Here is a 26,721-nt window from a genome sequence, read left to right as displayed (position 1 = left end):
AGACTCTCATTGTGATTATTTCTGATACTTTTGTACTGTACGGGGTGATTGAATTGTCATTACATTTTTTAAAAAGATGATAAGCTGGTGATTTTGGTTCTGGACTGTAAACCCTAAATTGATGTGCTAAGTTCTAACATTTTAAATTGCAAAACTGAATTTTGTTGAAACCTAATATGATCATATTAGGTTGTGATAGGTTATAAATTTCCAACTGAAAAATGCTGGCGATCACAGCAGGTCAGGCAGCATCCATGGAGAGCAAGCAAGTTAACAGAGTCTAAAGGACACTTCATCAGAGCTGACGTGAAGTGTGGTGCGGGCAACATTTATGCAGTAGTGGAGGGTAGAGGATGGGGGTCGGGGATGCTGGAGGACAAAGGATGATAGTTCAGATTCCAATTACCTTTTAAAAGGGCACTATTGCTATATGTGACTTCTATCCCATACTACATTGGTCAACTCTGAATATCTATGGTGCAATATTGCATTGCAAGTGGTACTTTTAACCCAGGAACACAATGAAAATCACTAATTATTGTATAAAATAAACCATTGCTGGTCTATTACAGTAATAACTTAAAGTTTAAAGTAACAGCAAATCGACAGTGTGAATTGGTACCACAGACTATGCATACTGAGGAGGTTGGTAGGTCCAAGCAGAATGGGTTTAGGTCATTTTCCAAATATTAATGTGTTATATCAACAAGGAAAGGAGTAAAGCAATGCTCAAAGCTATGAAATGTAGTCTAGTTTTACTCATATGAAATAGATAATGGAATTGATCACAGCCAACGGGATATTAAAAATTGTTACAGCACTCTGAATGACAGAGTGCCAGTTTCAATTGCACAGCACCAGCCTCAGAGTCTCAGTTTCAGATGAATGCAATTTAACGAACTAACCTGAAGGGACAAGTGTTATCAGTTTTGAATTCGACTCAGAAGTTAGTGAATAATGCAGTATCAGTGAACATCAGAAGAGAAAGGGAAAACTGGCAGCCATTGAGGATCATGAAATAATACTTATATAGCTGTAGAGGAAATTAAAACAAAAGGTAGAAAATAGAACAGAATACAAGGAAAGACAAAAAGGATACCTTGTTAATATATCATTTTGTTGCAATTTATACATTTGCGTAAGTTAACATTCGAAAGTGGTACTAATGGCAATTTTCTGGAATTTCATTTTAGAAACAGATATTACAAGTGAAATGAATATTAGTCAGGAGAAAACCTCCCTGGTGTTAAGCACAGTTCGTGAAAATGTTACCTCCAAACACTGAATCCACATTCACTATGACCAGGATCTAAACTCGGCATCCAGCAATGCAAAGGTGAAGCACAGAGCAGTCTCCACCCCCCACATCAAATGCTGCAAAGAAAAAATATGCAGTCTCCAAACTGCATCAGATCCTGTCTTGGTGCTAGTTACTGAATCGCATGCCCATGTTATAAGGCACTGAACCTTAAAAGCTGTCAAAAGTCTGGGATTCAAACCCATTGAATGCCAAATAGAGCCAGGTACTCAACCTCACTGAACACTTCAAACTCAAGAATCCCAATTGCAATGTTCTGGAAATAACTTTATTAATAATAATGATAAAAACGAAGTTACAATACTGAAAACAAAAAAAAGCAGTGTACACAAAATATACAGATGAAGGTATTAAACTATCAGATGTAAAAAAAATCAGCTCCACAGACACTAAAAAATCAAACCCTAAACATGCAGTGAAGCTGAATAAATATTCCCTGATGCAGAAAGAGTTAAAATTACCAGAGAACTTTTCACCTCCAAATAACACCAAAATTATACTTTTGTCTAACTTTGAACTTTTGTCTATTTTTCAAGGTCATACTTGAGACACAAAATAGTATGTATAGACAGGAAACGAATAAAAATCTTAGAAAATTTCAGGTTTTAAAATAAATGCAAGAGGCATGTAGTCGAGGATTCTAGCTGTTGCACTGAGCGAACTCAAATATTCTACTACCTCAATGCAAAGTGCAATTAATATCAATTAATCTGTCATAACTGAGTCCAGTTCTACGGAATTTGCACTGTACTAGAATCAGGTAATTTATCATTTAAAAAGAAGTCCCACAGAAAAGTCTTGGTGTCAAAAAATCTGAAAAAGATTTATGGCACAGTGACAAGTCACAAGTCCTGTACTGTGAAAGCTTATAAAATGATGGAATTTCTGAAAAAAAACTCTTTTCTTGTGTAAATATAAAGTAATTTTTCAAAGTTAATACAAGTATAAACTGAAACACAAGGCAACTATGCTTAAATTACACCTCTTCCGGGATGTTGGCTGCCACACTCATGGCAGATATTTCAAATTGAATGGACTCACCTTTATGTCATGAAGCTGCTCCAGTTGTTTTCGTATGAGCCAAAAAAAACCAAAATCTTGAAATTAAGACTGCTCATTCTGCTCTATTTCTTATGTTCTTAAGAATTGTAAACAGCACTCACTCTAATGTGCAGAGATATCTGGAGGCTAATTGCACTCTCTTCTGGACTGACAATACCAAACACTTCCGCAAATCCCACAGCAAATGAAAGCATCAGCTGGAACTGAAAACTTCCATTTTATAAAACCACATGACAGTTTCGAATGATAATTTACTGTTTTCAGAATTCATTTAGGTGAGTGGATCTAGGAAGTCACAAAACCAAATGGTGACTTCTCGATTATTTAATCCTTTAACTGCTGTACGACCAATTGTGATCAGATAATTGTGTAAGTGCATGATTTATAGATTCTGCATATAACTGCAAGGAATTGGAAAGATGTTATTTACATGTTAATGGCTTGAATATTAGTCTTTTAAATGCCACAAAACATTGGGAACTGCATCTGTGCACTCTAGACATTTCATAAGATAATCCATCAGTATTGTTTGGAGGAATATAGAAGGAGGTTATGAAGAGTTGAGGCCACATCACTTCAGCATGTGACACACCCGCTCCCATCCTTCAAATCTGATTGACAAAATACTCATTCTCAGTTAGGTTTAATGGCATTCAATCTAGCTTCCCTCAAATGCTGGGTAGAGGAGTATAGAGTATAACGGGATCCCTCAAACCATCGAAAGAAGGGAACAGAGTTCTCATAAATGTTGTTAAAAAAACTCTTGACAATGGAAAACAGGAGAAAATGCCTTTAAATGGAAAATTTCACCTGAAAAAAATGTTGCTGCTATAAAGTGACATATGGGTATACCATGTCGTTTGTGTCAGTACAGTGTGGGTGTGTTCTATATGTGGTTGTGTTCACAGGTCAACTATGGCTGTTTTTGTTATTGTTCAACTTGCATTTTGCTATTCATGTGTCTAAATAATCTGCTCTTACCTGGGCCCTCAAAAGGTAATAATTTGGAGTGAATCGGGTCATTAGCAGCAAGCGGAATTAGATAGAGGTCCTTGATGTGTCTGGCGTTATTTGCCACCACGCCGAAGCGTCCCCGGCTATTGAAGTAGGAGTACAGCGAGATGTAGGTGACTTCCTCTTCCTCCGTGGCTGGGTGAAACCGAATTAGACAGACCTCCTGCATTCACCATGGTAAGGAACAGAAATAAAAAAGGAAAAAAAAACTTAAAATAAAAGCCAGACTGGAACTGTCACAAGTAGCTCCATCACCTCAAGGAATCCCTTGTCCCCCGAATTTCAACAATCACAAGAGTTTAGAACCAGAGGAGCAGGAGACCACCATCCTGCCCTTCAAGTCTGTTCCACCATTTAATGAAATCATGATTGATCTGTACCTCAAATATTTTGGCCTGGCAAACTCTGCTTGGGCGCACACACAGAAATGTGCCATGCTGCGCAATTTTCTTATCAAGCTGCACTGCCTGCATGAGTGTGCCTTGTAAAGTCAAATCCTTGAACATATTTTTCAATTACATACAAATCTGTCCAAGCTTTTTACTAGCAATATTTGCCTATATAAAATGTGCAATGCAGAGCTTCCAGGAACAAAACTTTTAAGACTCTCATCTAAGCTGAGATGAATAACTACAGGAATTAATTTAAAGCCATTCCGCATTATCTTCTCTCTGATCTTTGTCAGTTGCTTATTTCATTCATAACAAGCAGTAATTTCCAAATAAAATCCTATTGACACTTCCTGATTTAAGTGGTAAGGCAAAATTTAGATGCATGCAACTTGCAGCCAGAAACTGGTTCTCCAATGATCTGATTGACTAAAATAATTAATATGGTTCTGCATAAATAGCTCTATCCTATTTCTCACCTTAACATGGCATCCCGTTACGATCTGCAGTACTCCAACTAACAACATTTTCTTTCACCTCTGCATTTAAACTTTGGGCTTACAATTATAAAGCAATTCAAAGGCCTCAGCAAAGTTTGTCCCCATATGTAGTCACTTACCTTTGAATGAGTACATCTCTGCAGATGTGAGATGCAAATCTTTAATAGCTGAAGGTTCATGAATTTCAGTAGCTTTCTATGCAAAATGCATTCTGTGAACCAGCCACAAGTGACTGTGATTATAGCTTAAATAGTACTCATGAACTGGTTTTGATGTGGTCAGTTCCTGGACTGGCCCTCAATAACCTCACACAATTGGCCAAATAGGATGACAGCCAGAATAGCTGAATTAGTTCAGCATGGTTTGATGCAACTTCTAAAAGCTTAAAGCACTTCAAATTGTTTAAGGAATGGACTGAATGGAAAAAGAAATTTCTAAGAGTTGATACAATTTGCATAGCAATGCCCAAGGTGGTTTGGGATATTTTATATCAAAACATGTCATATTTTGTATTTAAAAATCACCAAACCTAAAACACTAAGTTTCATCTCATAAAACAAAAATCTTCTGGTCCATTTTAAAATAATGTATCAGGAAATCACCAAATAGCTTAATTAGCTAAATACACACTTATTAATCATTACTTGAGAATGACAGTTTAGCCCTTAAAGAATCCATGAGCATTTTTACCAGATTTCCTTTGATATCAATTCCTAAAATCACCTAATTTTAGATTCACAATGGCATCATCATACAGTCAAACACTGCAAGCATAACATATATCAAGAATTACTATCCTTCAGGAACCAGTAACTGCTGATGGGGGGGAATGTTTGCTGCAACGCATGTAGACAAGTTCGCAAACAGGAACTTGCAGAGGAACCAAAGTCAACAGTTTTAGCTTTTTCCTTTAACTGGTTAGAATTTTGGACATTCAGAGAATGTTGTTATTAAGAGTGTTCTTAACACACTCCAACTCTAAGCAAAAAATAAAAGCTGATATAGGCATTCCCTGCTTTTCAAATGTTCACTTTATGCCAATTCGCTTATATAAAAGACCAACATTAGTACTTGTTTTCGCTAACCAAAAGAGGATTTTTGCTTTTACGAAAAAGTACGTGCAGCAAGAGTGGCTCCACCAAGCGCCTTCCCTGGAACTGTTAATAGTTGACCCTCTTCTCCTATACCCCAATACTCTCTCTCCTATACCACTCACCACCCAACCCAACTCAGCTTAACATACAGTCACCACCCACTACCCCTCAGCCTTCCAGTGTGCTCACTGTCTTCCCTATTCTGGTGAGAGAAACTACACTCTACATACATTATTTCTACTTTATAAAGGTTGTGTATTTATCATATTCTTGCTTTTACTATGTGTTAGTGTCATTTCAGGTTTTGTGTGTTATTTGATAAGCTTTGGTAGATTTTTATGGGTCTGGGAACACAAAATGTTTTCCCATATAAATTCATGGTAATTGCTTCTTCACTTTACGCCATTTGGCTACAAAAAGTTTCATAGATTCACTACTTTCAGACACCTATACATCGTGACAGATACCAACTGTGCTACAAAATGCATCTTAGCTGCAAGGCAGAGATTAAATGTTCACAAGAATAAAAATTCTGCTGTAAAGTGGAGTTTCAAATCCAACCAGCATGCTGTTACATGTGGTTATCCAGGAAGGTTGAAAGTATGTTTGTTTAAAGTCACTCTATTTAATACTATTCCACTGTAATGTTGGTAATTTAATTAGGCTTGTAACCTTGTTGGGCATCGCAAGATTTTTGTCAACCTTGTTTCCTGCACAATCTAACGTGTGGCTTCCTAATTGTGGAGCTGTAGCCACTTCCTCCTTCCTGACCTTGAAGTTGTGGCCTCTTCTCTGGATCCACCTCCCCGATTCACCTGTGCGCTGTTTCTCTCTCCTAGACCTGTGTTCGCATTCAAGATCCAGGTAAAATCCAAAGCTACAGCTCTGATGTCTTAGAAATGTGACTCTCATTAGTTCAGAAGTGTTAGGTCTTTTACAATCAATTCCGTCCCCGTCCCCCCCACATGATCTGCAGAGTTATGCCCGCCACACTAATCTCACATGTCCTGAAAGTTCATGAGATGATCAGGAAAATTTGTGGGACTTCACTCAGGATTTTCAGAAACATAACCACAATTTTTCTGTAGATTTACAGTCCTAGCACTGGGTCATTTTGTAGAATTTATTCAAGAAATCTGCTTTTGGTGATCTCCAATTACAAAGGCAACAATACTATCACAATCTCAAATCTCTGTAACAGTTTTCCAAAGCTACTAACAGTGGAAGAGATAATGCATACAGAATGCTTCTGGCTTACTGTGCTGGTCAGAAGAGAATGGTCCAGAAATTGTTGAATAGATGTTTTTAGAATCAGTTGAAAAGTGTTACTTACAATAGAAAAAGTAAAACAATTACAAGACAGATAGAGTCATAGAGATGTATAGCATGGAAACAGATCCTTTGGTCCAACCTGTCCATGCCGACCAGAGATCCCAACCCAATCTAGTCCCACCTGCCAGCATCCGGCCCATATCCCTCCAAACCCTTCCTATTCCTATACTCGTTGTGAACAGTTGGAAATCTCCAATTCCTTTATAGATGGAATAAAAGTAATGGAACATAATAAATTTTATAACAATACAAAAATATTTATAACATTATAACAATGACGTTGACAAAACTATAGTACTATACCTTGGAAAGAGATGACTTCAGTTTTCCTACATAATCCCAGACTGTGTGGGGTGAAATTCTGCCACCGATGTGAATTGTATCTGGCAAATCCTAAAAATACATGCAAACAGTTATATATTTTAAACATACAAAAAATAAATAAATTCTGCAACATAGGGGTGACACAGTGGCTCAGTGATTAGCACTGCTCTCTCAAAGCGCCAGGGACTTGGGTTCGATTCCTGCCTTGTGCGACTGTCTGTGTGGAGTTTGCACATTCTCCCAGTGTCTATTTGGTTTCCTACGGGTGCTCAGATTTCCTTCCACAGTCCAAAGACATGCAAGTTCAGTGGATTGGCCATGCTAAATTGCCTATAGTGTTAGGTGCATTAGTCAAGGGTAAATATGAGGAATGGGTCTGGGTGGGTTACTCTATGAAGGGCCTGTTTCCATACTGTAGGGAATCTAATCTAAAAGGTAGGTTACAGCAGACAGTTCATGGGATGTGGGCATCGTTGACTCAGTCAGCTTTTATTGCTAATACCTAATTGCCCTGTAGGTGGTGGTTCTGAGCTATCAACTTGATGGACTACAGTCTTGGAGGTGCAGGGACATCCACATCACTGTTAGGAAGGGAGTTCCAAGATTTTGACCTAGTGGCAGTGAAAGAACTGCAATATAATTCCTAGTCAGGGTGGCGAGTGGTTTGGAAGTGAACATGCAGGTGATAGTATCCCCATGGATTTGCTACCTGTGTACTTCGAGATGGTTGAAGCTACAAGTTTGAAAGGTGCAATTGAGGAAGCCTTGGTGAATTATTGCAGTGCATCCTGTAGACATTACAGAGTATTTCCACTGTGTGTTTGTACTGAAAGGAATGTATGCTTAAAGGCAGTGGATAGGGTTAAACCAAGAAAGCTACTTTGTCTGAGATGGTGTTGAGCTTCTCGAGTGCTGTTGGAACTGCACTCATCCAGGTAAGTGGGGAGCATTCAACTAAATTGTTGACTTGTGCCTTGCAGACAGTGGACAAGGAATGGGGAAACAGAAGGCAAGTTACTTACCGCAGAATTCCCCCACTCTGTCTTGCCTTTATAGCCACAGTATTTAAATAAATTGCTACGGTGAGGGCAATGAAAAAGGTGAAACCAATCAAGCTGAAAATTAATAACCTCACAACCACCTTTTTAAAAAAGTATCACTAGCCATGTCTTTTCTCCTTTTAACTTTGGGGGTTATTTTGTAACCGGTTGGTTTTAAACTTAGAACAAAAGAGACACATCAAAATCTTAAGCTACGGAGGCCCTTTCTGGAGAAATCCAAACAAATTATTTAATCACAGACTTGAAAGGACCTAGGAAAATATCAACTTCATGAAGTTACTTGGCTGAATACAGTTAAAGTTGGTGCTGAATGACACAATGAAGACATACTTTCATCACCCCAACTACTTAACAGACCTTGTACTCTATGTCATCACAAACATAACTGAGGTGCACTAAACACTGCCTTGCTCAAGATGGTTAGCACTGCTGCCTCACAGCGCCAGAGACCCGGGTTCGATTCCGGCCTTGGGTGACCGTCTGTGTGGGTCTCCTTTGGATGCTCCGGTTTCCTCCCACAATCCAAATGTGCAGGTTAGCTGAATTGACCATGCCAAATTGCCCCTAATGTTCAGGGATGTGTAGATTAGGTGCATTAGTCAGGGGTGATAATAGGGTAAAGGAGTGGATCTGAGTGGGATACTCTTTGGAGGGTCAGTGTGGATTTGTTGAGCCAAAGGGGCCTGTTTCCACACTGTAAGGATTCTATGATCCGAAAAATGTGAATAAATTCAAATTTAGCTTCCAGTTTCCATAATTATTCATATAGAAACAGAAGTCGACCATTTAATCAGTTGAGGATATCCTGCCATTCACTACAATCATGGCTGATCAAACACTTCAATGCCTTTCACTGACTCCAACCGTGTAAGCTGCTAGTAATCAAAAACCTATCAATCTCTACATTAGGCATACTCAAAGACCAAGCTTCCAAAGCCTTCTAAGGTAAATAGTTCAGAATTCAATTATTATTTATCACTATTCTCATGCAGAGAATAGTAAATATTCTTTTGCTCCACTGATTCAGGAATCTTAATTTTCTGAGATGCAAATAAAGTATATCCAATTGTTTATTGGTCCTAAAACCTTAACGTAAGATTAGATTTCCTCTCCAGCCCATACCTTCCCATCCTTCATGGCAGAATAGACCAGGATATTTAATTAGTTTTAACATGACCATGTGTACAGACTGAAGGTTCCTCTAGTCTAGCCGTCACCAAACTGTTGCAGGATTTTCCTCAGTCAGCAAACGGGAACTTTGCGATATTCAGGCTTACTGTCAAGACTAAGTAAGCAACTAAGCTCAACTATTGAGCTTTCAGCACAGGCTCAGTATAAGATGGAGCTTGAAAATGATGTCGTTCATGGCATTTGTCTAAAGGACATTCACCATCTAGGCCCAAGACAGAAAGGTTGGTCAATTCAATGATGTGCTGTTTGTTGAATTTTACATCAGCAATCACTCAATGCCATCTGCAATGGGGGGAGAACATTTATTCCTCCCTCTCTTATCAAATCTAATAAGAAGAGTTTCATACCTCTACAAGATAGTCAATCGACCCAGAGACTGGATAAGCTTTAGTGACAAACTTTGCTACACCATGCATGTTGATAAATCCCTTCCATATAGCATCGAGGTGAGACAGGAACAGGGAAGTGTCCAATTCAGCTGGGGTCTTTGCCTCTGAAACCCTGGAACAGGAACGGTATTAGTTAGGTAAACCTGGTGACATCATCGCAAAATGCCTTGGATATAACATTTACCCAGAATCCATTTTCTTATAACTTTAAGACTGACATTCACTCAGTCTTTGTTGGAGCATTCAAGTTACATGCTCAACATTAACAATACCAACATATATTTATTTGAGGTCCATATGACCCCTCTAAATGCATTTTGCTTTACTTAAAAAATTCAGAGTCAATGAGGTAGAATGATAATATAGCGATATGGTGATCTGCCTTTTTTTTCCAGATGTTGATCAGAACATAACTGTTGAACCAAAGTCCAAATAGTTTGTCCATTATTAACCTGACAGTGGCATGATATAATGGTGATGGAATTGTTGACTAAACATTGTAGTCAATCTCAATTAACTAACCTAAAAGGGCTGTAGAAAAAGCTCAGTACTGAAGATCTTTTGGAACCATTAAAGATATATCTCATTTATATCTGAATGAATCAATGTGAACTGATAACCGCTTCCACCACTTCCCTGCAGGAAATCTATTCTATTCATGAAGCACACACACACTAAACCAATTAGGTAGAATATTAACTCAACCCATTGATTGCAAGACTAACAGGGTAACATTGGTTTCTGCACCCTACTTGATATTACTTCCTGAAGTAAATGGAGATGGAATATCAAACATTGTGCAAACCTCATTTCCTCCAGCCCAGATGCTTCTTGTCTGTATAATTCCTGAATTATCCTATTTAGCTTTGCGGTCTCCCACCTTCGTTAGCATTCAAGGATCTACAAATGTATCAGCTAGGGTTTCAATAACTTTACCTGCAATGGATGTCAAGCTCATAGGTCTTCAATTTTCTGGACTCCTTTTGCTGGCTTTTAATTGAACTGATTTTCATACCCAGGAGGGAAGGCAGCAGTGGTGCAGTCCTTTGAAACATTTACTTATATTTGATCTGTACCTAAAGTCCATTTACCTCCTTTAAGGCCATAAGAAATAGGAACAACATTTAGCCCCTCGAGCCTGCTCCACCATTCAACAGGATTATGGCTGATCCAAAATCGTTCCTGCCTTCCTTCCACGTTTCCACCTGTTCCCTGTTACACTCAATTCACTGTCTGATCAAGAATCTCACTCTTAAATATATAGAAAGATTCTGCCTGCACAGCTGAGACAAGGAGTTCAGAAGATTCTCAATACTCAGCAGAAACTTCTTACCTCAATCATAAATTGGCACCACTTTAATCTGAGACTATGCCTCTGATCTTAGACTCTCCCATGAGGCGAAACATTCTCTCAGCATTTACCCTTCAAGCCTCTTATAATTCCGCATATTTCTTTGCTACATTAATAGTCAAGCTAACAAAATCTATGAAAATGCAGTGAGACCTGCCACAGTCCCAGGGGACCACAGGCTACTCTATTATTAGAGTTGACTTGTAGTCAGTTTAACCTGAGTGTCACTACCTCCCAGGCAAGAGGCATGGTTGAAACACCATCATGGTGACCTCAGCTGATACTGTATTTGAACTGAGCTAACAATTGCCTGTCAGAACAACCCTAATGGGCCGAGGAGCCATAGCCTTTTGGAAGAGGGAGGTCCAGATTTCCAACACTTTGAATTTTTTTTTTAAATTGAAAGTATAGATTGGATCTCACTAGACCCAACATGAGAAAGAATTACAGTAGTTTTGGGATTCTCTGCACAACAAAACTCTGCCTGTACCCCTCCCAGTCCTTCAGTTTTATGAATATTAAACTTAAATCTGGCATAGTTTTGCTTCACCCCATCCCAAATTGTTTCCAGCCTTCTAGTTCTCCCAACCTTTCCATTTTTGTGGCATTTTACCTGTACACCCAGTGTTTTACATTTGGCAGTGATGACCCTAAGCTCTGCTATTCCCTCCATAAACTACTTTGCCTCTCCATTCTTAAGACCCTGCTAAAAATCATCATTTTAAACTGATTTTTGATTATATTCAAATTTCCTTTTCTTTGATTTAGCACAATACAGTGATGCTGTTGTTGGAACAAAATTGGATAGTCATTTGTCCAGTTGGTAGTTACCCAGCATCAAGATAAAAAGTAAAAATTGTTGAGGTCAAGTTTAACTTGGGAACGGTCACGAGGCATTTGATAAATTTGTTTCAATGTGGAATGGCAACATCCAAAATGCACTTCAATCTTCCCAACTGTGCAGGAGTGTACACTGATTGTGAGGGAGCATTTTCAGGAGTTTGATTCACCAATGCAAAATTCCCTTTTTCTCAAAGGCAGTTATGGTTTATTACGCTTATTGCACTTTCTAATCAATCAAGCCTATGTCTCTGTCAGAACAATTGTGCCCAACATTGTCCAACATTTTGACTGAGGGTAACGAGTGTTGTTCTAAACATGACATCTAAAGATGCGTCAACTTTGGTGGGAGCACAGCTTAGTTCATCAGTATCATACCTAAGCTCCAAAAGTTAAATTACAGGAGGAGATTATACAAACTATGGCTGTATTCCAGAGAAGTTAGGAGATTAAGGGGTGAACTGATTAACTTTTCACTTCATTAAAAGGCAGATGGGCTACAGAAAGAGATTACTTCTGTGGTCTGGAAAGTGACAGATGAGATCCAGTCCAAAAACAAGAGCTGGACTTTTCAGAACAGGGAGTAAGAAACACTTGTAAGCAGAAATTGTAGGTTTCTAACATTTTTCCTCAAATAAAATTAAATTTTGAATCTTACAGTGATCAGATATCCAAAGGTATTAAAGGATATGAGCAAATGAGTCTGCAGACAGGTTACACATCAGCCATGATCTCAATGAATAGGGTCAAAGGGTTAAAAAGGCTCTTCCCATTCCAATGTTGGATATCTTGGAAAAAGTAATAAAACAAAAATGTGCAAGTCCAGAAGTATTTTAACAACTGCTCACAACAAATACTTCAAATCTCACGTTATGTTTTAGTCATAATGGGAATTTAGGATGGGAGAGAAAGAATAAGGATAAGAAATGGTTTTTGATAGTTCCAGTGAATGAGACAAAATGAGTTTTGAAATATTATACAAAATCAATGATGATGTCTTGCTCGTGTCAAGTTCAATTCTCGCTTTCCTTTTGGGACAAAGGTTATTGCTAGTCTTTGTTATGAATCGGAGTGTGAATGTGCATCAGCTTGATGCTGTAATGAGTTGGCACTTAAAAAATAATAAAGTTGCCAAAATGGATTTAAGATCCACAATAATGTTTACAAACTATCAGATGAACTGCTGTTTAACAAGGCACTCAGACCAACTTTCATCCTGTCCTGGGGATTATTTTGCATGTAAATCGAACTGGAATGTTGTTCTGACTGGTACTCTGGACAGTTAAAGATCTTTCCTCCTTATGGGCCTTACACACCTTAATGTTGTTGATACTGTATAGTTTTGCTCAGGTGCTGTTGATGTTTTTGTCAGTATAGATTTAGGAGTTGCAGATGCCAAAATAGATTTTGGCGTTTCCTCTTCCTCCTTTCCACCAACGAAAGTTCTCCCCATCACTCTCTCGGAACCTGTGGTACCAACTGAAGACACTGATAATGTAGACTTAGAGACAATGGAGGTGGTAAGCAAAGAAGCTATAGTGACAGATGTTCTCTCTGTCCTGACAACTCCAGTTGGATTAGTGGCTGGTGATATGAATGAGTTGCTGACAGATTCTGAAGTAGGCTGTGAAGTAACTACATTTGTAGCTGTAGTGACTATTGATGGAGAGGGAAAAGAGGTAATTCCTTGGATTGAACCAGAGTTCTCTTCTGGTGTTGAAACAGTCACTGTTGCTTTGCCTTGTTCTTGCTGACGCCTCACATCAGTCTTGGATTTCATTTTTGGTTCTGCTTTTTTGGTTACCACTTTCGGCTTCTTAGGCATTGGTTCATCTTCTGAGACTTGAACTTTTCCTGATGGGAGCAAAGTAGCAAAAGGTTAAAGGTTTGGGATTAATCTTACTACAGATATGACTTAAGCTCCAGCTAACTGGCATTAACTCTAAAATGAATAGGCTGAATTTATACCCATTTTATTATTTCCATAATTCACTAAAGTTCATATGCATGCTGGTTAGCTTTTAGTCACATTGAACAGAGGCAAAAAGGGGAAAAAAGTGGAATTAGTTGTCAGCAAGATTTATTACTTAATGTTTCATATTCGTTGGGAGCCATTTAGTTGGGTAGATACAAGTTTCAAGGCTGTGAAGCTTCTAAAACTCAAACACATTGGACAGCACAGTAGCTCAGTAGTGGGCAGAACATTGGCTCAGTGGTTAGCACTGCTCTTCCACTGTAGCAGGGACAAGGGTTCAATTCACCCTCATGCAAATGTCTGTGTGGAATTTTGCACATTGTCTGTGTTTGTGTGGGTTTCCTCCAGGTGCTCTGGTTTCCTACCACAGTTCAGAGATGTGGAGATTAGGTGGATTGGCTGTGCTAAATCGCTCAGTGTACCAGGATGCGCAGGCTAGGTGGATTAGGCATGGGAAATGCTGAGTTGTAGGGATAGTGTAGGTGGGTGGGATGCTCTTTGGAGTGACAGTGTGGACTCGATGGACAAATGGCCTGCTTCCACTTGTAGGGATTGTATGATGAATTAAACATTCGATAAAAGGTACAGATGTAGTGGGTACATCTTGCTTTGCTGTGAAATGGGATAGTTGGATTGACTATACAGTGAGCATCAACTATAAACCATTATTGGATATTATGGATGCACCTTACCAAGGACATGCACAATGGCAGCTTCTCTCTAATTTCAGTGTGTATTGCTCTCTCAATTTTCAGTTCATTCAATGTCATGAATGGAATACTTGAGGCAAAATACCAACTTTCTGATAATCTGTTTGCTACGAGAGGTTTTTCCAGAAATGTTAACCCAGAAGATTCTGTCCTACATTTATCACAAATTATTTTTACAATGTTACAGACTATTGTTATTTATGCACATTACTGTCCATCATACTCCATGAACCAAAATAGATTTATACAAAATATGAGCCTACAATCCAACTGGAAGTGCAAGACTGCTCTGTTATGTGGTAGACAATGTGTGAAACATTGAATATAGTTGCATTAGTCCCTCCATGGGTGGCCGATATTGGGACTTCAAGTTATGATGTGGAACATAATGCCTAAAAGCAGTGCTGGAAGCTGATTCAATAGTGAATTTCAAGAGGAAACTGGATAGGTATTTGAAAAGGAAAAATCTGCATGTCTACATGGAAGAGCAGAGGGGAGCAGGACTAATTGGGTAGCTCTTGCTAACACTGATTATGTCTATTGTGTATAGTTATTTGCATTTAATGAGTAGTGATTACTTAATTCTGGTTTTGCTCTCAACACAACTGTTGTACAGTATTACATTGATCAAAATGTTCATGACGAATCTTGAAAATGTTTTTTGTGCCGTATACCTGTGCAGATTCTGCAGTTCAGGTCAAATAGGTGAGCTCGGTGTTCATCCGTTGTGTCTTTAAGCATGCTGCTGAAGATGTCAGGTAGTGGATGGCTAGTCTTCTGGGCAGGACGGATATCTTCCTGCTCCTGAGAAAAATAAACTTCAACTGGATGAAAGAAGCTGGGCAATGGTAAAAATACAATGAAACACTTGCAACTACAATATCTAGCAAATAAGCACAGCAGACAGCAAAACACAGAACATTTGAACAGTTTATACTGCAATTTTTTAAAACGCAATGATCTTGAACATACCATGGTGAAAGCAGATTCAAAGCGAACTTCCAAAATTTAACTTAACAGAATCACAGAACAGGAGGAACAGGTTAGAGACCAGCTCTACATCAAATATGATCAGAGCTGATCATCCAACTCTATATTCTGTTCTGACTTTCTCCCTATTCCCTTTGATCCATTTAGCCTAAGAATTATACCTAAATCTATAACTCTACATCAATTCCTACTTGAATAGGACAAATTTACAGGATGAGGAAAAGAACCAGTACTGGGAACTATGGTCCTCCTCCTGTGCAAAAAATATATATTTCGGGAATAAAGCACATTAGGACGCACTATTTAACATTTTTATTATTTCTAATCAATTTCACCTACTTTTTTTCTACAATCATGAATTAATGTGAACGAGAACACATCAGCATGCCTGTTTTGCTAGTGACATCCCAATATGACCAGTTGCAATGTAATGACTACAAATGGGTATAAATGCTTGCTTTGCAAGTGACCGCATATCCTGAGGAACAATTACAGAAAACAATTCTTTGAACCACAAATCTCAGGGTGAAACTATAAACGAACACCCAAACTTTTTAAATTTAGAGGGTTCATTGCTAAGTATCAAATTTTGTCTTGCACTAAACACCTGTAGTTCTAGATTGAATTAAGTCAATCAGCATATACCACTGATCTTGAAACCTCCCCCAGTTATTTTCCAAACACAGATTTTATTTAAACTGAACACAACTTATTTTCAAGATATCTAAAATAATGTAAACTTCAGTAGACAATTTGTTACAAGAGTCAGTATCACTGCCCCAACCAAAAACTCAGCATCTATTTACTGAACAATTTTAAAGCAGCAAGAGAGAAATTAGCGAGAAAAAAAAACTGGAAGGTGTGAAAAAAGTGGAAAGACAGTTGCAAACGTAAATGAAAATAAACACAAAAAGGGTTCTCCAGAAGTTCAGTTAGAGAACAAAATGGAATAGTTTAAACTGAACAAAAATCTTAACAGCAAGGAACTGGCAAGGTAAAACCCACAGGAAGTTCTTCTATAATGTATAGGGTTTTAGAAATTTGCAAACCTCTAAAACCAAAATACATATGAAATATTTTAGCGACCTAGGTCTATGTCTCTTTTACTGAGATGACAGGACAGAAACTAGATTGAAAGTGAAGGCATAATGTGATTGTAATTCTTTAATAGTTATTTCTGATGATGCTGCAGAGATCTTTACCAAATATCTATCAAAACTTGTCGTGCAAATCTTTTACTTTACTGGCTAGATCTTGCTTAAAACACAGTGACCCACAGTTCCACTCTCCATGTAAATTTCCCTCCATTTTGTGTTTCCACAGCAGCCAGTTTTGTTCAAAATTATTAAATTGTTTTCTCAGTTATCACAAAATACTGAAGAATGAAGATCCTTTACATAGGAATGCTTTGCCACTGTATGAACAATGTGCATTTTAGTGTGCTAGGGTAAGCGTCTAAAAGTAAACTGAAAAACGGTCACTCTTATGGGTAGATTATTCTTTATAGAACAAGTGTGTCCATGGAAACAGACCCCTTATCCAGCTAGTCCATACCAACCCTGTTTCCAAACTAAAATAGTCCCATTTGCCTGCATTTGGCTCATATCCCTCCAAACCTTTTCTATTCATGTACTTATTCAAATGCCATTTAAATGTTGTAACTATACCTGCATTCACCATTTCCCCTGGCAGTTCATTCCACATTCAAACCACTGTGTAAAAAAAAGTTGTCTCATGTCTTTTTTTTTTAACTCTTGCTCCTCTCACCTCAAAAAATATGTTCCCTAGTCTTGAACATCATCACACAAGGGAAAAAGACATTTGCTATTAATCTTATCAAAATGCCTCACAATTTTATAAACTTCCTAGAGGTCACCCCTCAACTTCCTATGCTGCAGTGAAAGTAGTCCCAGTCTATCCAGCCTCACCATCTAACTCAAGCCCTTCTTTTCCAGCAATATCCTGGTAAATCTCTTCTGAACCCTCTCGAGTTTAATACTATCATTTTTTCTTTAAGCAGGACAACCAGAACTGCACACAGTACCCCAGAAGAGGACCCACCAATATCCTGTACAACCTCAACGTGACATCTCCACCCCTGTAGTCAAAGATGAGAAATGAAGGCATGCATGCCAAATGCCTTCTTAACCACGTCTACCAGTGATACGAATTTCAAAGAATAACATACCTGGGAACCTCTGGGTCTCTCTGTTCAACAACACTAGGCAGAGCTCTGCCATTAATACAAAGTCCTGCCCTTGTTTGTTTACCAAAATATAATACCTCATATTAATCCAGATTGAACTCCACCTGCCGTTTTTCAGCCTGTTGACCCATTTCATCAAGATCCTTTTGTAATCTTAACAAAGATTACAAATCTTCTTCACTGCCCACAAAACCACCAATATTGAGGTGAATCCATATTAATTTTTGAAAATTAGTTAGGGATGTTAGTCAGCATGTACTAGTTGGACCAAAGGGTCTGCTTTCGTGCTGTATGACTATAACTTACTAACCATACCTCCGATATTCTCATCCAAATCATTGATATAAATAAGAAAAGTTGATCCAGTACTGACTCTGGTGGAACACCATTAGTCAAAGGCCTTCAATCTGAAAAAGAATCCTCCACCACCACCCTCTGTCTCCTACCATCAAGCCAGTTTTGTATCTAATTTGTCCACTTTGATTAAGTGTCTACTGAAGTGGTAATAACTACATTAGAAGTCAGCATACTCTTGCAGTTATCTAGAAAGTTCCATGAAATGCAAGAAGCCATTTGCAGTTTGTCAACTCCATCTGAGAAACTTGACCAGCCTGAATTTCCAAGTTTTATCCTTTTACATTTTGCAAAGATCAATTTTATCCAATCCATTACATAGGTCATCCATTTTCTTTACTTCCCTCTTCTACATTTCCTTTGATCTTTCATTTCAATGATTGTCTGCCACCTACTCAAATGACACCAAAATATTGCTTCTTGATCTCCTTGATATTATGCATTAACTTCCTATTTGCCACAACCATTTCCTCGTTAGTTTTTCTACACAGATACACAGAACACCCTCCCTCCCATGTGTCCAAACCTCATTAATACCTTGTGTATTTTTAATGGCTGTGAGGAACATAACACAATGTGCATATCAGCAATCCCTATGCATCCACCTTCCCTCTCCAAAATCTCGATTCTGCTTCTTTGATGTTAAAACATCCTTTGTTCTGAAAAAGCTGATCTTGGCAATTTTAATTCTCTTAAATCTCACAATCACATCTCCCATCACTTGTGATAATCTGTTTAAATTATGTGAATGTTTTCACTTGTTCCATTACTTATTCATTTACATCAATTTTTACTTCCAGGGTTAGGTTGCATCTTTTCACAACTATCTTGGTGGTCTTCACATTCGTCCTTCATCTATATCCTACATTCCTGCTTACACATTGTTTACAATTTTCTGTAGCACCCCTTTTGACCTGCAATCAGTTGTGTCATTTGTGCTTCTCCAATAGTTGACATTCAACCCAATGTTGCAACCTGATAGATCGACTATGTCTCTTAAGATTACTTAAGTATGCAAGTTGAAGAGATTTAGGGATATTAAACATCTCTCTGTTGCCCTCCTCTTTCGATTGAAAAGCAGTCTGACAAGTCACTACCAAATTTTATCACTGCTCAAAGATCCAATACAGATTCAGAGTTATCCTTTCATCTCTTCTCAATTTCTAATTTGTTTAAACATTTCTTATTTCCTGGTAGTGGATTATCAAATTCCTATTCACAGCCTACAAAGCATACATCTATACATTCTTGCACTTCCAGATATCTTTCAATTACTACTCTCAGATGAAAGATACTGTTTTTGTCCTCTCTTTGGGATCCTGACCAACTACTACATTTGTTATTTCTTTTCAAAATAATTTTCTCTATACAATTCGCAAGACTTATTGTCCTGTAGTCAGAACAATTCAGAGCTTTTGGTTTCTTTTAGGATACTTTGGTCCAATTTTTTGCCCATCACAGGTTTTTTAAAAAAAGTCATTTTAAAATCCAGCTCACAAATAATCTGCTCTAATCTAATTTTAGATTGGTCATGTTCTGTATTAACAGTTGCTTTGCTTGCAATTACACTCCATTCATGATGAATGTAAGTTGGCAGGACAGGTCATGATGAAAATATTCATCTATCTTGCATTCTGGAATACTTGCAGTCATTCTTCAATCTGCTAGCTGCTTCAAAATTTTATTAAATGTTCACAGATTAAAAGTGATATACTTTGTGCAAGTTATTGGAATCTTCTTCTAGAAGGATGTTCATATTAGACTGAACTTCTCAACTGATTTAACTTTAAAACATTTCAATTGCAAGTAAATATTCTCAGCGCATCGATGACCTGAGCAAGACTAGATTATTCATCTGTAATTGCTGTAAATGACCAGAGTTATTTATAGCAGACATGTGACTAGTCTGTTTCACTAGTGGGGCATTACAAAGTTAACCATTTAGAGTGGACTGAAGTAATGTGTAGCCCGAGCCACGTAGATCTGGCAAACTCCCCTCTGTCAAGAATAAACTGCTAGCTACTTTCTATTGTAAACAAAAAAGTCATTGCACAGCTGTCACTTTCGTGTCATTCTTTTCCTCATCAAACATACAGAATTCCATTTTACAATGATGGAATAGAAACACTAAACTCTCTAGTTTGCTGCTCTCCTTTGTTTCGGATCATAATAATCTAAACTGCATTATGTTTGAAATTTATAGCATTCAATATTCTAATTGAAAATTACCTTGTTGTTGTTCCTACTGTGAAGGGCCTCTGTCTACAGAATAAACATTTTGCAGTCTGCACAGTGTGACATCATTGCTAAGTGAATAGTTAAAACTTTTGAAAGGATAATTATTCTTTTCAGCTTGTTACTTTTGAGATAGCATGTGTCTGAGTTCTTCCCAGCCCTATAATAAACAAAATGATATTTCAAGCTGTGCACTGGATTTGATAAGGTAACTAGCTATTTTGTAGTTATTGACAAACTTGAGCTATCTCCTGAACTGTGTTGAAGAATTTTTATTAGGCTCACAGATGTTGCCTTTTTAATGATGCTGACAAACTCAATTGCCCACTAGTAAAAAGGTAAAGTTGCCACAAACCCATTGGACCAGAAACTGGTGGAGATTTAACAGACCTCCAGGACAGTAGGTTGAGATGAAGTCCTCATGGTAACCTCAGCCAGTTCAGGAATTAAATCCACGCTGTTACTCTGCAGTGCTAACCCCTGCTCCTAACTATTCTTTATTGTGTTCAAGTGGATCCCTAGCATGTAAAAATCTCATTTAATGTGTTCAGTGGTCCATGAATGATCTTAGCCCCAATTTACGAGTTGGTTATGTAAGTCAAACCAGAATTAAAGCTTGTCCCTTAAAAGTTGGGAACTTAATGTTGGTTGTTACTGTCAGCTCCAGGTGGTCTTAAAGTCAAAAGTTGTGTTTTGTTGTTTCTTTCACTTTTATCCACAAAAGAGCTCATTTTACTAGATAAGATTCCTTTTTAGAAAATATTTATTTTTGAATATGCTTTTACTTTATTTTGATGTAACACTTGAGGCACTGGCAGGGATTCTAATCAGTTTTTCAAAACGTACTGTAAGGTTATAACAGGCACTAACTGCAGAAGCATTTTGTTCATATCTGACATGACCCTGAAGCAATAACTGTATGGGAAGCATTCTCAGTCCTTATAGTCTACATTTTACATTACAGGCTGCCCCAAAGTTGTGCCATATGTTGCTCAATGATCCACACACATCTGTATCAAGAATGGATCTTCCTGGAGAAGCTGTAGAAGTGAAGATTACCACGTCATGAAGCTTTCGTGTCATATTATTCCTCCATGTTATCGTAGGAGATATCTGAAACAACATATAGTCTACACTGCACACAAAATATTAGGAAAGTAAGAGCAGCTAAGAGTAATGTAACAAAATCTTCATCACCATGGCCTTGATGCAGAAAAAGAGGTAGGATTAGCTTTTCTGAGAAATGGATTACATGTCAATATAGTGCTGAAGTTATATGTACACCCATTAATTAATCTCTGTTCAGAATCAGCTCAATTTCCCTCCAGGCATCTTCATTAGATATTGTGGATTTTTCATAATAATAGGATCCCATTTAAGCGGTTTGCCTGCATTTTGCTCCAAAGCTGCAGAGTAGTTATGCTGTGTCTACCAATGTAGCTTAGTTAAACATTGGAAGGTTCTGCTTCTTCTTCAAGATATGAGTGTGCAGAAATCTCTGGACCCTATCAGAAGAGCTACTGTCTGTCATACAGCAAAGCAGCATCAACTTTAGGGTCGATGGGGCAAGGTGTGATGGCAATGAGCGCCATTACCACCATCTCCTCATTATCACTAGCAGATGATACTAAGAAAACCAAGGCTAACAGAGGTAGCAGTATTTTGCAATAATGCGCTACAAGTTGAAAACATGCTAATACTAATAACATCACTATGTTGAATATATTTTTTCATACATCTGGAAACAGGAGAGAATGCAATAATTTTAAAAGCCCTTTTCTGCCCAGAATTTTTTTTTTTTTTACTTTCAGCTAGACATGTAGTGAAATAGTGGAAGTGCCCAGATGCTGGATTTTTCATCATCAACTACAAACCTCAGAAAATTTGGGTGTATCCTGAACAATGGGTTACATCATGTACTTATTCTACTCCCTGATGGGGACGACAGCCATGAGCCAAAAACAAGGAAGCTCCAGCCGAATCGAAGACTTTTGCTGAAAATATGCCAGCTGTTTGATAGACACCTGTGGAAGTAGGTAGCTAGGTCAAAAGTGCATAAAATAGTAAGAATCAAGGAACACCACAATATCGACAGATTGTTGTATTTATTTTCAGTCATGTGTCTTTTTGTCCCTAATGGAATATATGCTGAAAAGATCTGGGTCAAGGAAGAAGATTACCTGTGACTGAATAAAAGATTCATCTCCAAATGCACATTTGGCAGTTGTGGAAGACAGCAGCATTTCAGTTAGAAGTCAATAATCATAACCATTTTGAGAGGGAGACATAGCTTTCTAAAGGGGTCATTAAAGGTGTCACGGTGCAAACCTGTAATTCGATCAGAATATGGACAGATGGATAGAAGGATACCCATAATAGGCATTCAGCCTGGCATCTTTGCAGAGACTGTTCTCAAAGCAGCAAAAGACGTAAGACATAGCACTTGTTCCTGAAGTACTGTGCACAAAATCAGTGCACAAGACTTCAACTTACAAAAATTTAAATATCAACCTAAAAAAAGAAATTTTCATTGTTTAAAACATATTTCAAAATATAACTTACCTGCACTTTGCTCCAAATTGCTCATCAGAATCAAACTGGACCTCAACTACTCTTCCAAAGTGCATGTCTTTTGCAGGGCAGGGCATGAAAGGGGCAAAAGCGAAAACTGGACCAAGTCAACCCTCTAGCTATCATTTGCACACCGCAAGGTTGGTAGGTGGTAGCTAAAAAGGCTCCAAGGTATGTTTTTTGAACTCAATTTGACAGTGGGCCTCTCATTGTCCTGAGTACTATAAACATCCAGAGGACAATTAAAGTATAGGTGGTATCTGACAATGCAAATGTCAACAGCACATCAGTAATTGTTTTTCCAGAGAGTAACCAATGTGCATTCACCATATTGCAGTCCACTATCATGTGTTCACTATTACAAAAATGGAGAATGATTTAGAACAGAGATACCATTTCCACATCACCCAGAAACTAAGTGGAGGAACACTTTGGCCTAGTCGCTTGTGCATTCAGCTTCTGATCCTTGATGCTGCAAATTGATCACAATTAAAATGTGCTTGTAAAAGGGCAACAGTTGAATGGAATACTTGAAATGGTACTTCAAAAGGGAGCAGTACTAAAAATCATAATCATGGTTCTTGGGACCAGAAGAATTGACAGCTAAATTGAGAATTTCCTTTTGATTTCTTTCTACTATTTGCTCGTGGCTTCCTTCTATGCAACACAATATCCATTTTCCTTCCACTATAAATGGTCACAGTGCAGCATAGGGTCCTCTCAAGACCTTACATGTTTTTGTTGAAGATGTGTTGCCATTTCTTAACTTTATTTCGATACTATTCATTGTTTGTGCTGCCTTAAGAATTCAAGACAAAGTTACGCTGGAGGGGAATGTGAAATAAAAAATGTTGAACTCTGAATGAAAATCAATAGTCCCTTCTACATTTCTGTTAACACAATCAGCTGAAATCTCTGTTTACTTGAGAAAGAGCAGCAGTACTGAATGACAGAGTCCTTTAATGCCCATACAAGCACACCTCATTTGGAAAAATGTCAAAGGTGAAGCAACTATGGATGGGAAAAGAAACCATTGGAATTGGTACTTTTTGTCTCACTTCTTGTAAATGTAGGAGGGGTGAATAAGAATACACAGTTTCCCACATGTTCTGTGGTTTTTCCAGAGTCAGACAATAACCTAATTTCCAGACAATTAAACATTTACTGGGATCCCTACCATGCTCCAATGCAGAAATGTTAGCACTGGGTCATGCATTATACACATCACGAACAAATTATGATACAGGTCGATCACAAAGTTAGAGCAAAATCCTGGAATTACCTTGGGTCAAAAATCCTGGAGACCCTTAACAGCACCATAGGTATACTTTACCTTTCTCCCTCATAAATGCAACATTCAAAACTGTTCACCACCTTCAAGAGTAGTTTCAGATGGGAAATGAATATTGGCTTAGACAGGATCACCTGTATCACATACATGGAGTTTTTAAAAAGTCCCTACAAGGCCTCACTTCGATCTCTGATCATGATATACTACCTGGAGGTTACTTGGTCAGAGTCTACAGTATGGGCAAAACCCTGCAACAGAAAAAGATTGCCTATCTGGAGCATTTTGTCTACAAAACACTTGCTCGTACTCTGATGGGCGTGCTTGCAAATTTATACACGTTGTTGTTCTCCTTTATGCCTCTCTGGCTGAAAAACATGTGGACAATTGTCAAGTTTCCACATTACTAACTTCATTTAAGTTGCAGTGAAACTACTGATGTTAACTTGCAAGCCTGTTGGCAAAGCAAAGACGTAACCCAAATAGTATCTTACATCTAATAACAATGCAATTAATTTTTAGAAGATGAGGATGCAGTATTCTAAGCATCCAACCCTCTATCACAAACATGCTGTGTCTGCAAAGTGTGCTAGCCACAGATTGCACTGAAGCAACTCAAAAGACATCTTCCTTAACACTTCCTAAACTTCTAACTCCTATCACTTACAAAACAAAGGACAATAGATGCATAGGGACACAGCTTTCTCCAAGGCTCACACTCCATCTTAACTTTAACATATATCCTCAGTTCCTATATTTATCCGTCAAAATTCTGGAACATCCCACCTAGAAGCATTGTACAAGCATCATTACCATACAGATTTCAACACATCACTAACAAGTTCTTTGAGCATTTAAAGGTGGGCAACAAAATTACCAGTGATGCACATACCCGAAGTATGAATAGATTAGATTAGATTATTTACAGTGTGGAAATAGGCCTTTTGGCCCAACAAGTCCACACCGACCCGCTGAAGGGTAACCCACCCAGACCCATTCCCCTACATTTACCCCTTCACCTAACACTACGGGCAATTTAGCATGGCCAATTCACCTAACCTGCACATTTTTTGGATTGTGGGAGGAAACCGGAGCACCCGGAGGAAACCCACGCAGACACAGGGAGAATGTGCAAACTCCACACAGTCAGTCGCCTGAGGCAGGAACTGAACCCGGGTCTCTGGCGCTGAGGCAACAGTGCTAACCACCGTGTCACCGTGTGTTCATAAAAGATGTACCAGCTCGAGAACACAGGTATTACCTGTTATGGTTCATCCCAATTTATACTCAGATCAAAATGTGTTTGATTTGTTCAACATATATATTTCCAGTAACAACAGGAGACCATTCCTGTTATTGCAAATTGCCCTACTATTCAGAAAAGCCATGGAGATTTCAAATCAACACCTGTAATGTGGATAAAATCCTGATGACTGCAGCTCATTGTCAGTTCATTGAATCTAACTGTATTCAATTCAGTGCAATAGATAGGACTCCAAAACCACAGTTATTTTCATAACAGAAGAGATAGGATACTTGAACAAGGCAATATAGTAGCATCTTAATTCTCTGATACGGCTTCCTCACCTTTCACAATTAATAGCTTAACCTAAGATTTAGTTTCTCAAGCCTGCATGCTGTTTTCCTACTTACCCATGAGGAATTTACCTGTACTTCTTGGCAGCTGCCTTTACACTTGAACAATATGTTAGGAGAAGGTCTGAAATGTAATATATGTATTGTTCATATTCATGTGAATGGGGTTAGGCCAAGTTGGTGGAGAGAGTGGAAGAAGAGATTGTATTAGTCATAAGGCTGCTATATTGAAACGTTTGCATAGTTAGACCTGAGACTCCTCTCATGTACAAAGGAAAACTGGTTATTGTTGAAAAATGTTGTGCTGGAAAAACACAGCAGGCCAGGCAGCATCCGAGGAGCAGGAGAATCGACGTTTTGGGCATAAGCCCTTCTTCAGGAATTCCTGAATAAGGGCTTATGCCCGAAACATCGATTCTCCTGCTCCTCAGATGCTGCCTGGCCTGCTGTTTTTTTCCAGCACCAAATCTTTCAACTCTGGTCTCCAGCATCTGCAGTCCTCACTTTCTCCTTAACTGGTTATTGTACATGACAACTAAACAAGGAAGAAATCTTAAGTCTTTGTTTCTGTACCTAGACTCACCACATTTATACTGTACCATGGTTCAATGGATTTCAAATATGAGGTCATGTCACACTGGACTCAAAACTTTAACTCTGGTTTTTTTCTCCACAGATGCTGCCACACCTGAGACTTTCCAGGCATTGGTTAGGGTTATAGTCCTTTAAGGTCAAGGGGTGACATAATTGAGGAGTCTGATATGACTGAAGATGCACGTGTGTTTTAGGGAAATTCTTATGTACAATTTGCACAGGAACTAATGAGGAGTAACTCTCATGCTCCCTGGGGCTCTCCATGACACATCTGTATTAAAATTTAATCTAGGAATTTTAAACAGATTAAAACCCAGTTTAACAACTAGCTAACAAC

General features: G+C 38.3%; 1 protein-coding gene across 1 annotated transcript in view; it reads right to left on the bottom strand.

Annotated features, from left to right (window-relative positions):
• Positions 1-26,721, bottom strand: part of LOC122560312 (death-inducer obliterator 1-like) — a 104,815-nt gene that overhangs the window by 15,725 nt on the left and 62,369 nt on the right. The window contains 5 exon segments of the mRNA XM_043710893.2: positions 3,362-3,557; positions 7,013-7,102; positions 9,633-9,786; positions 13,182-13,719; positions 15,225-15,354. Of these exon segments, the coding sequence (XP_043566828.2) occupies positions 3,362-3,557; positions 7,013-7,102; positions 9,633-9,786; positions 13,182-13,719; positions 15,225-15,354 (1,108 nt within the window).

This window comes from Chiloscyllium plagiosum, unplaced genomic scaffold, assembly GCF_037043375.1.
Source record: "Chiloscyllium plagiosum isolate Xiang-an unplaced genomic scaffold, Cpla_swu_hap1 HiC_scaffold_15, whole genome shotgun sequence".
Classification (NCBI taxonomy): Eukaryota; Metazoa; Chordata; class Chondrichthyes; order Orectolobiformes; family Hemiscylliidae; genus Chiloscyllium; species Chiloscyllium plagiosum.
This window is presented reverse-complemented; position numbering and strand designations above follow the sequence as displayed.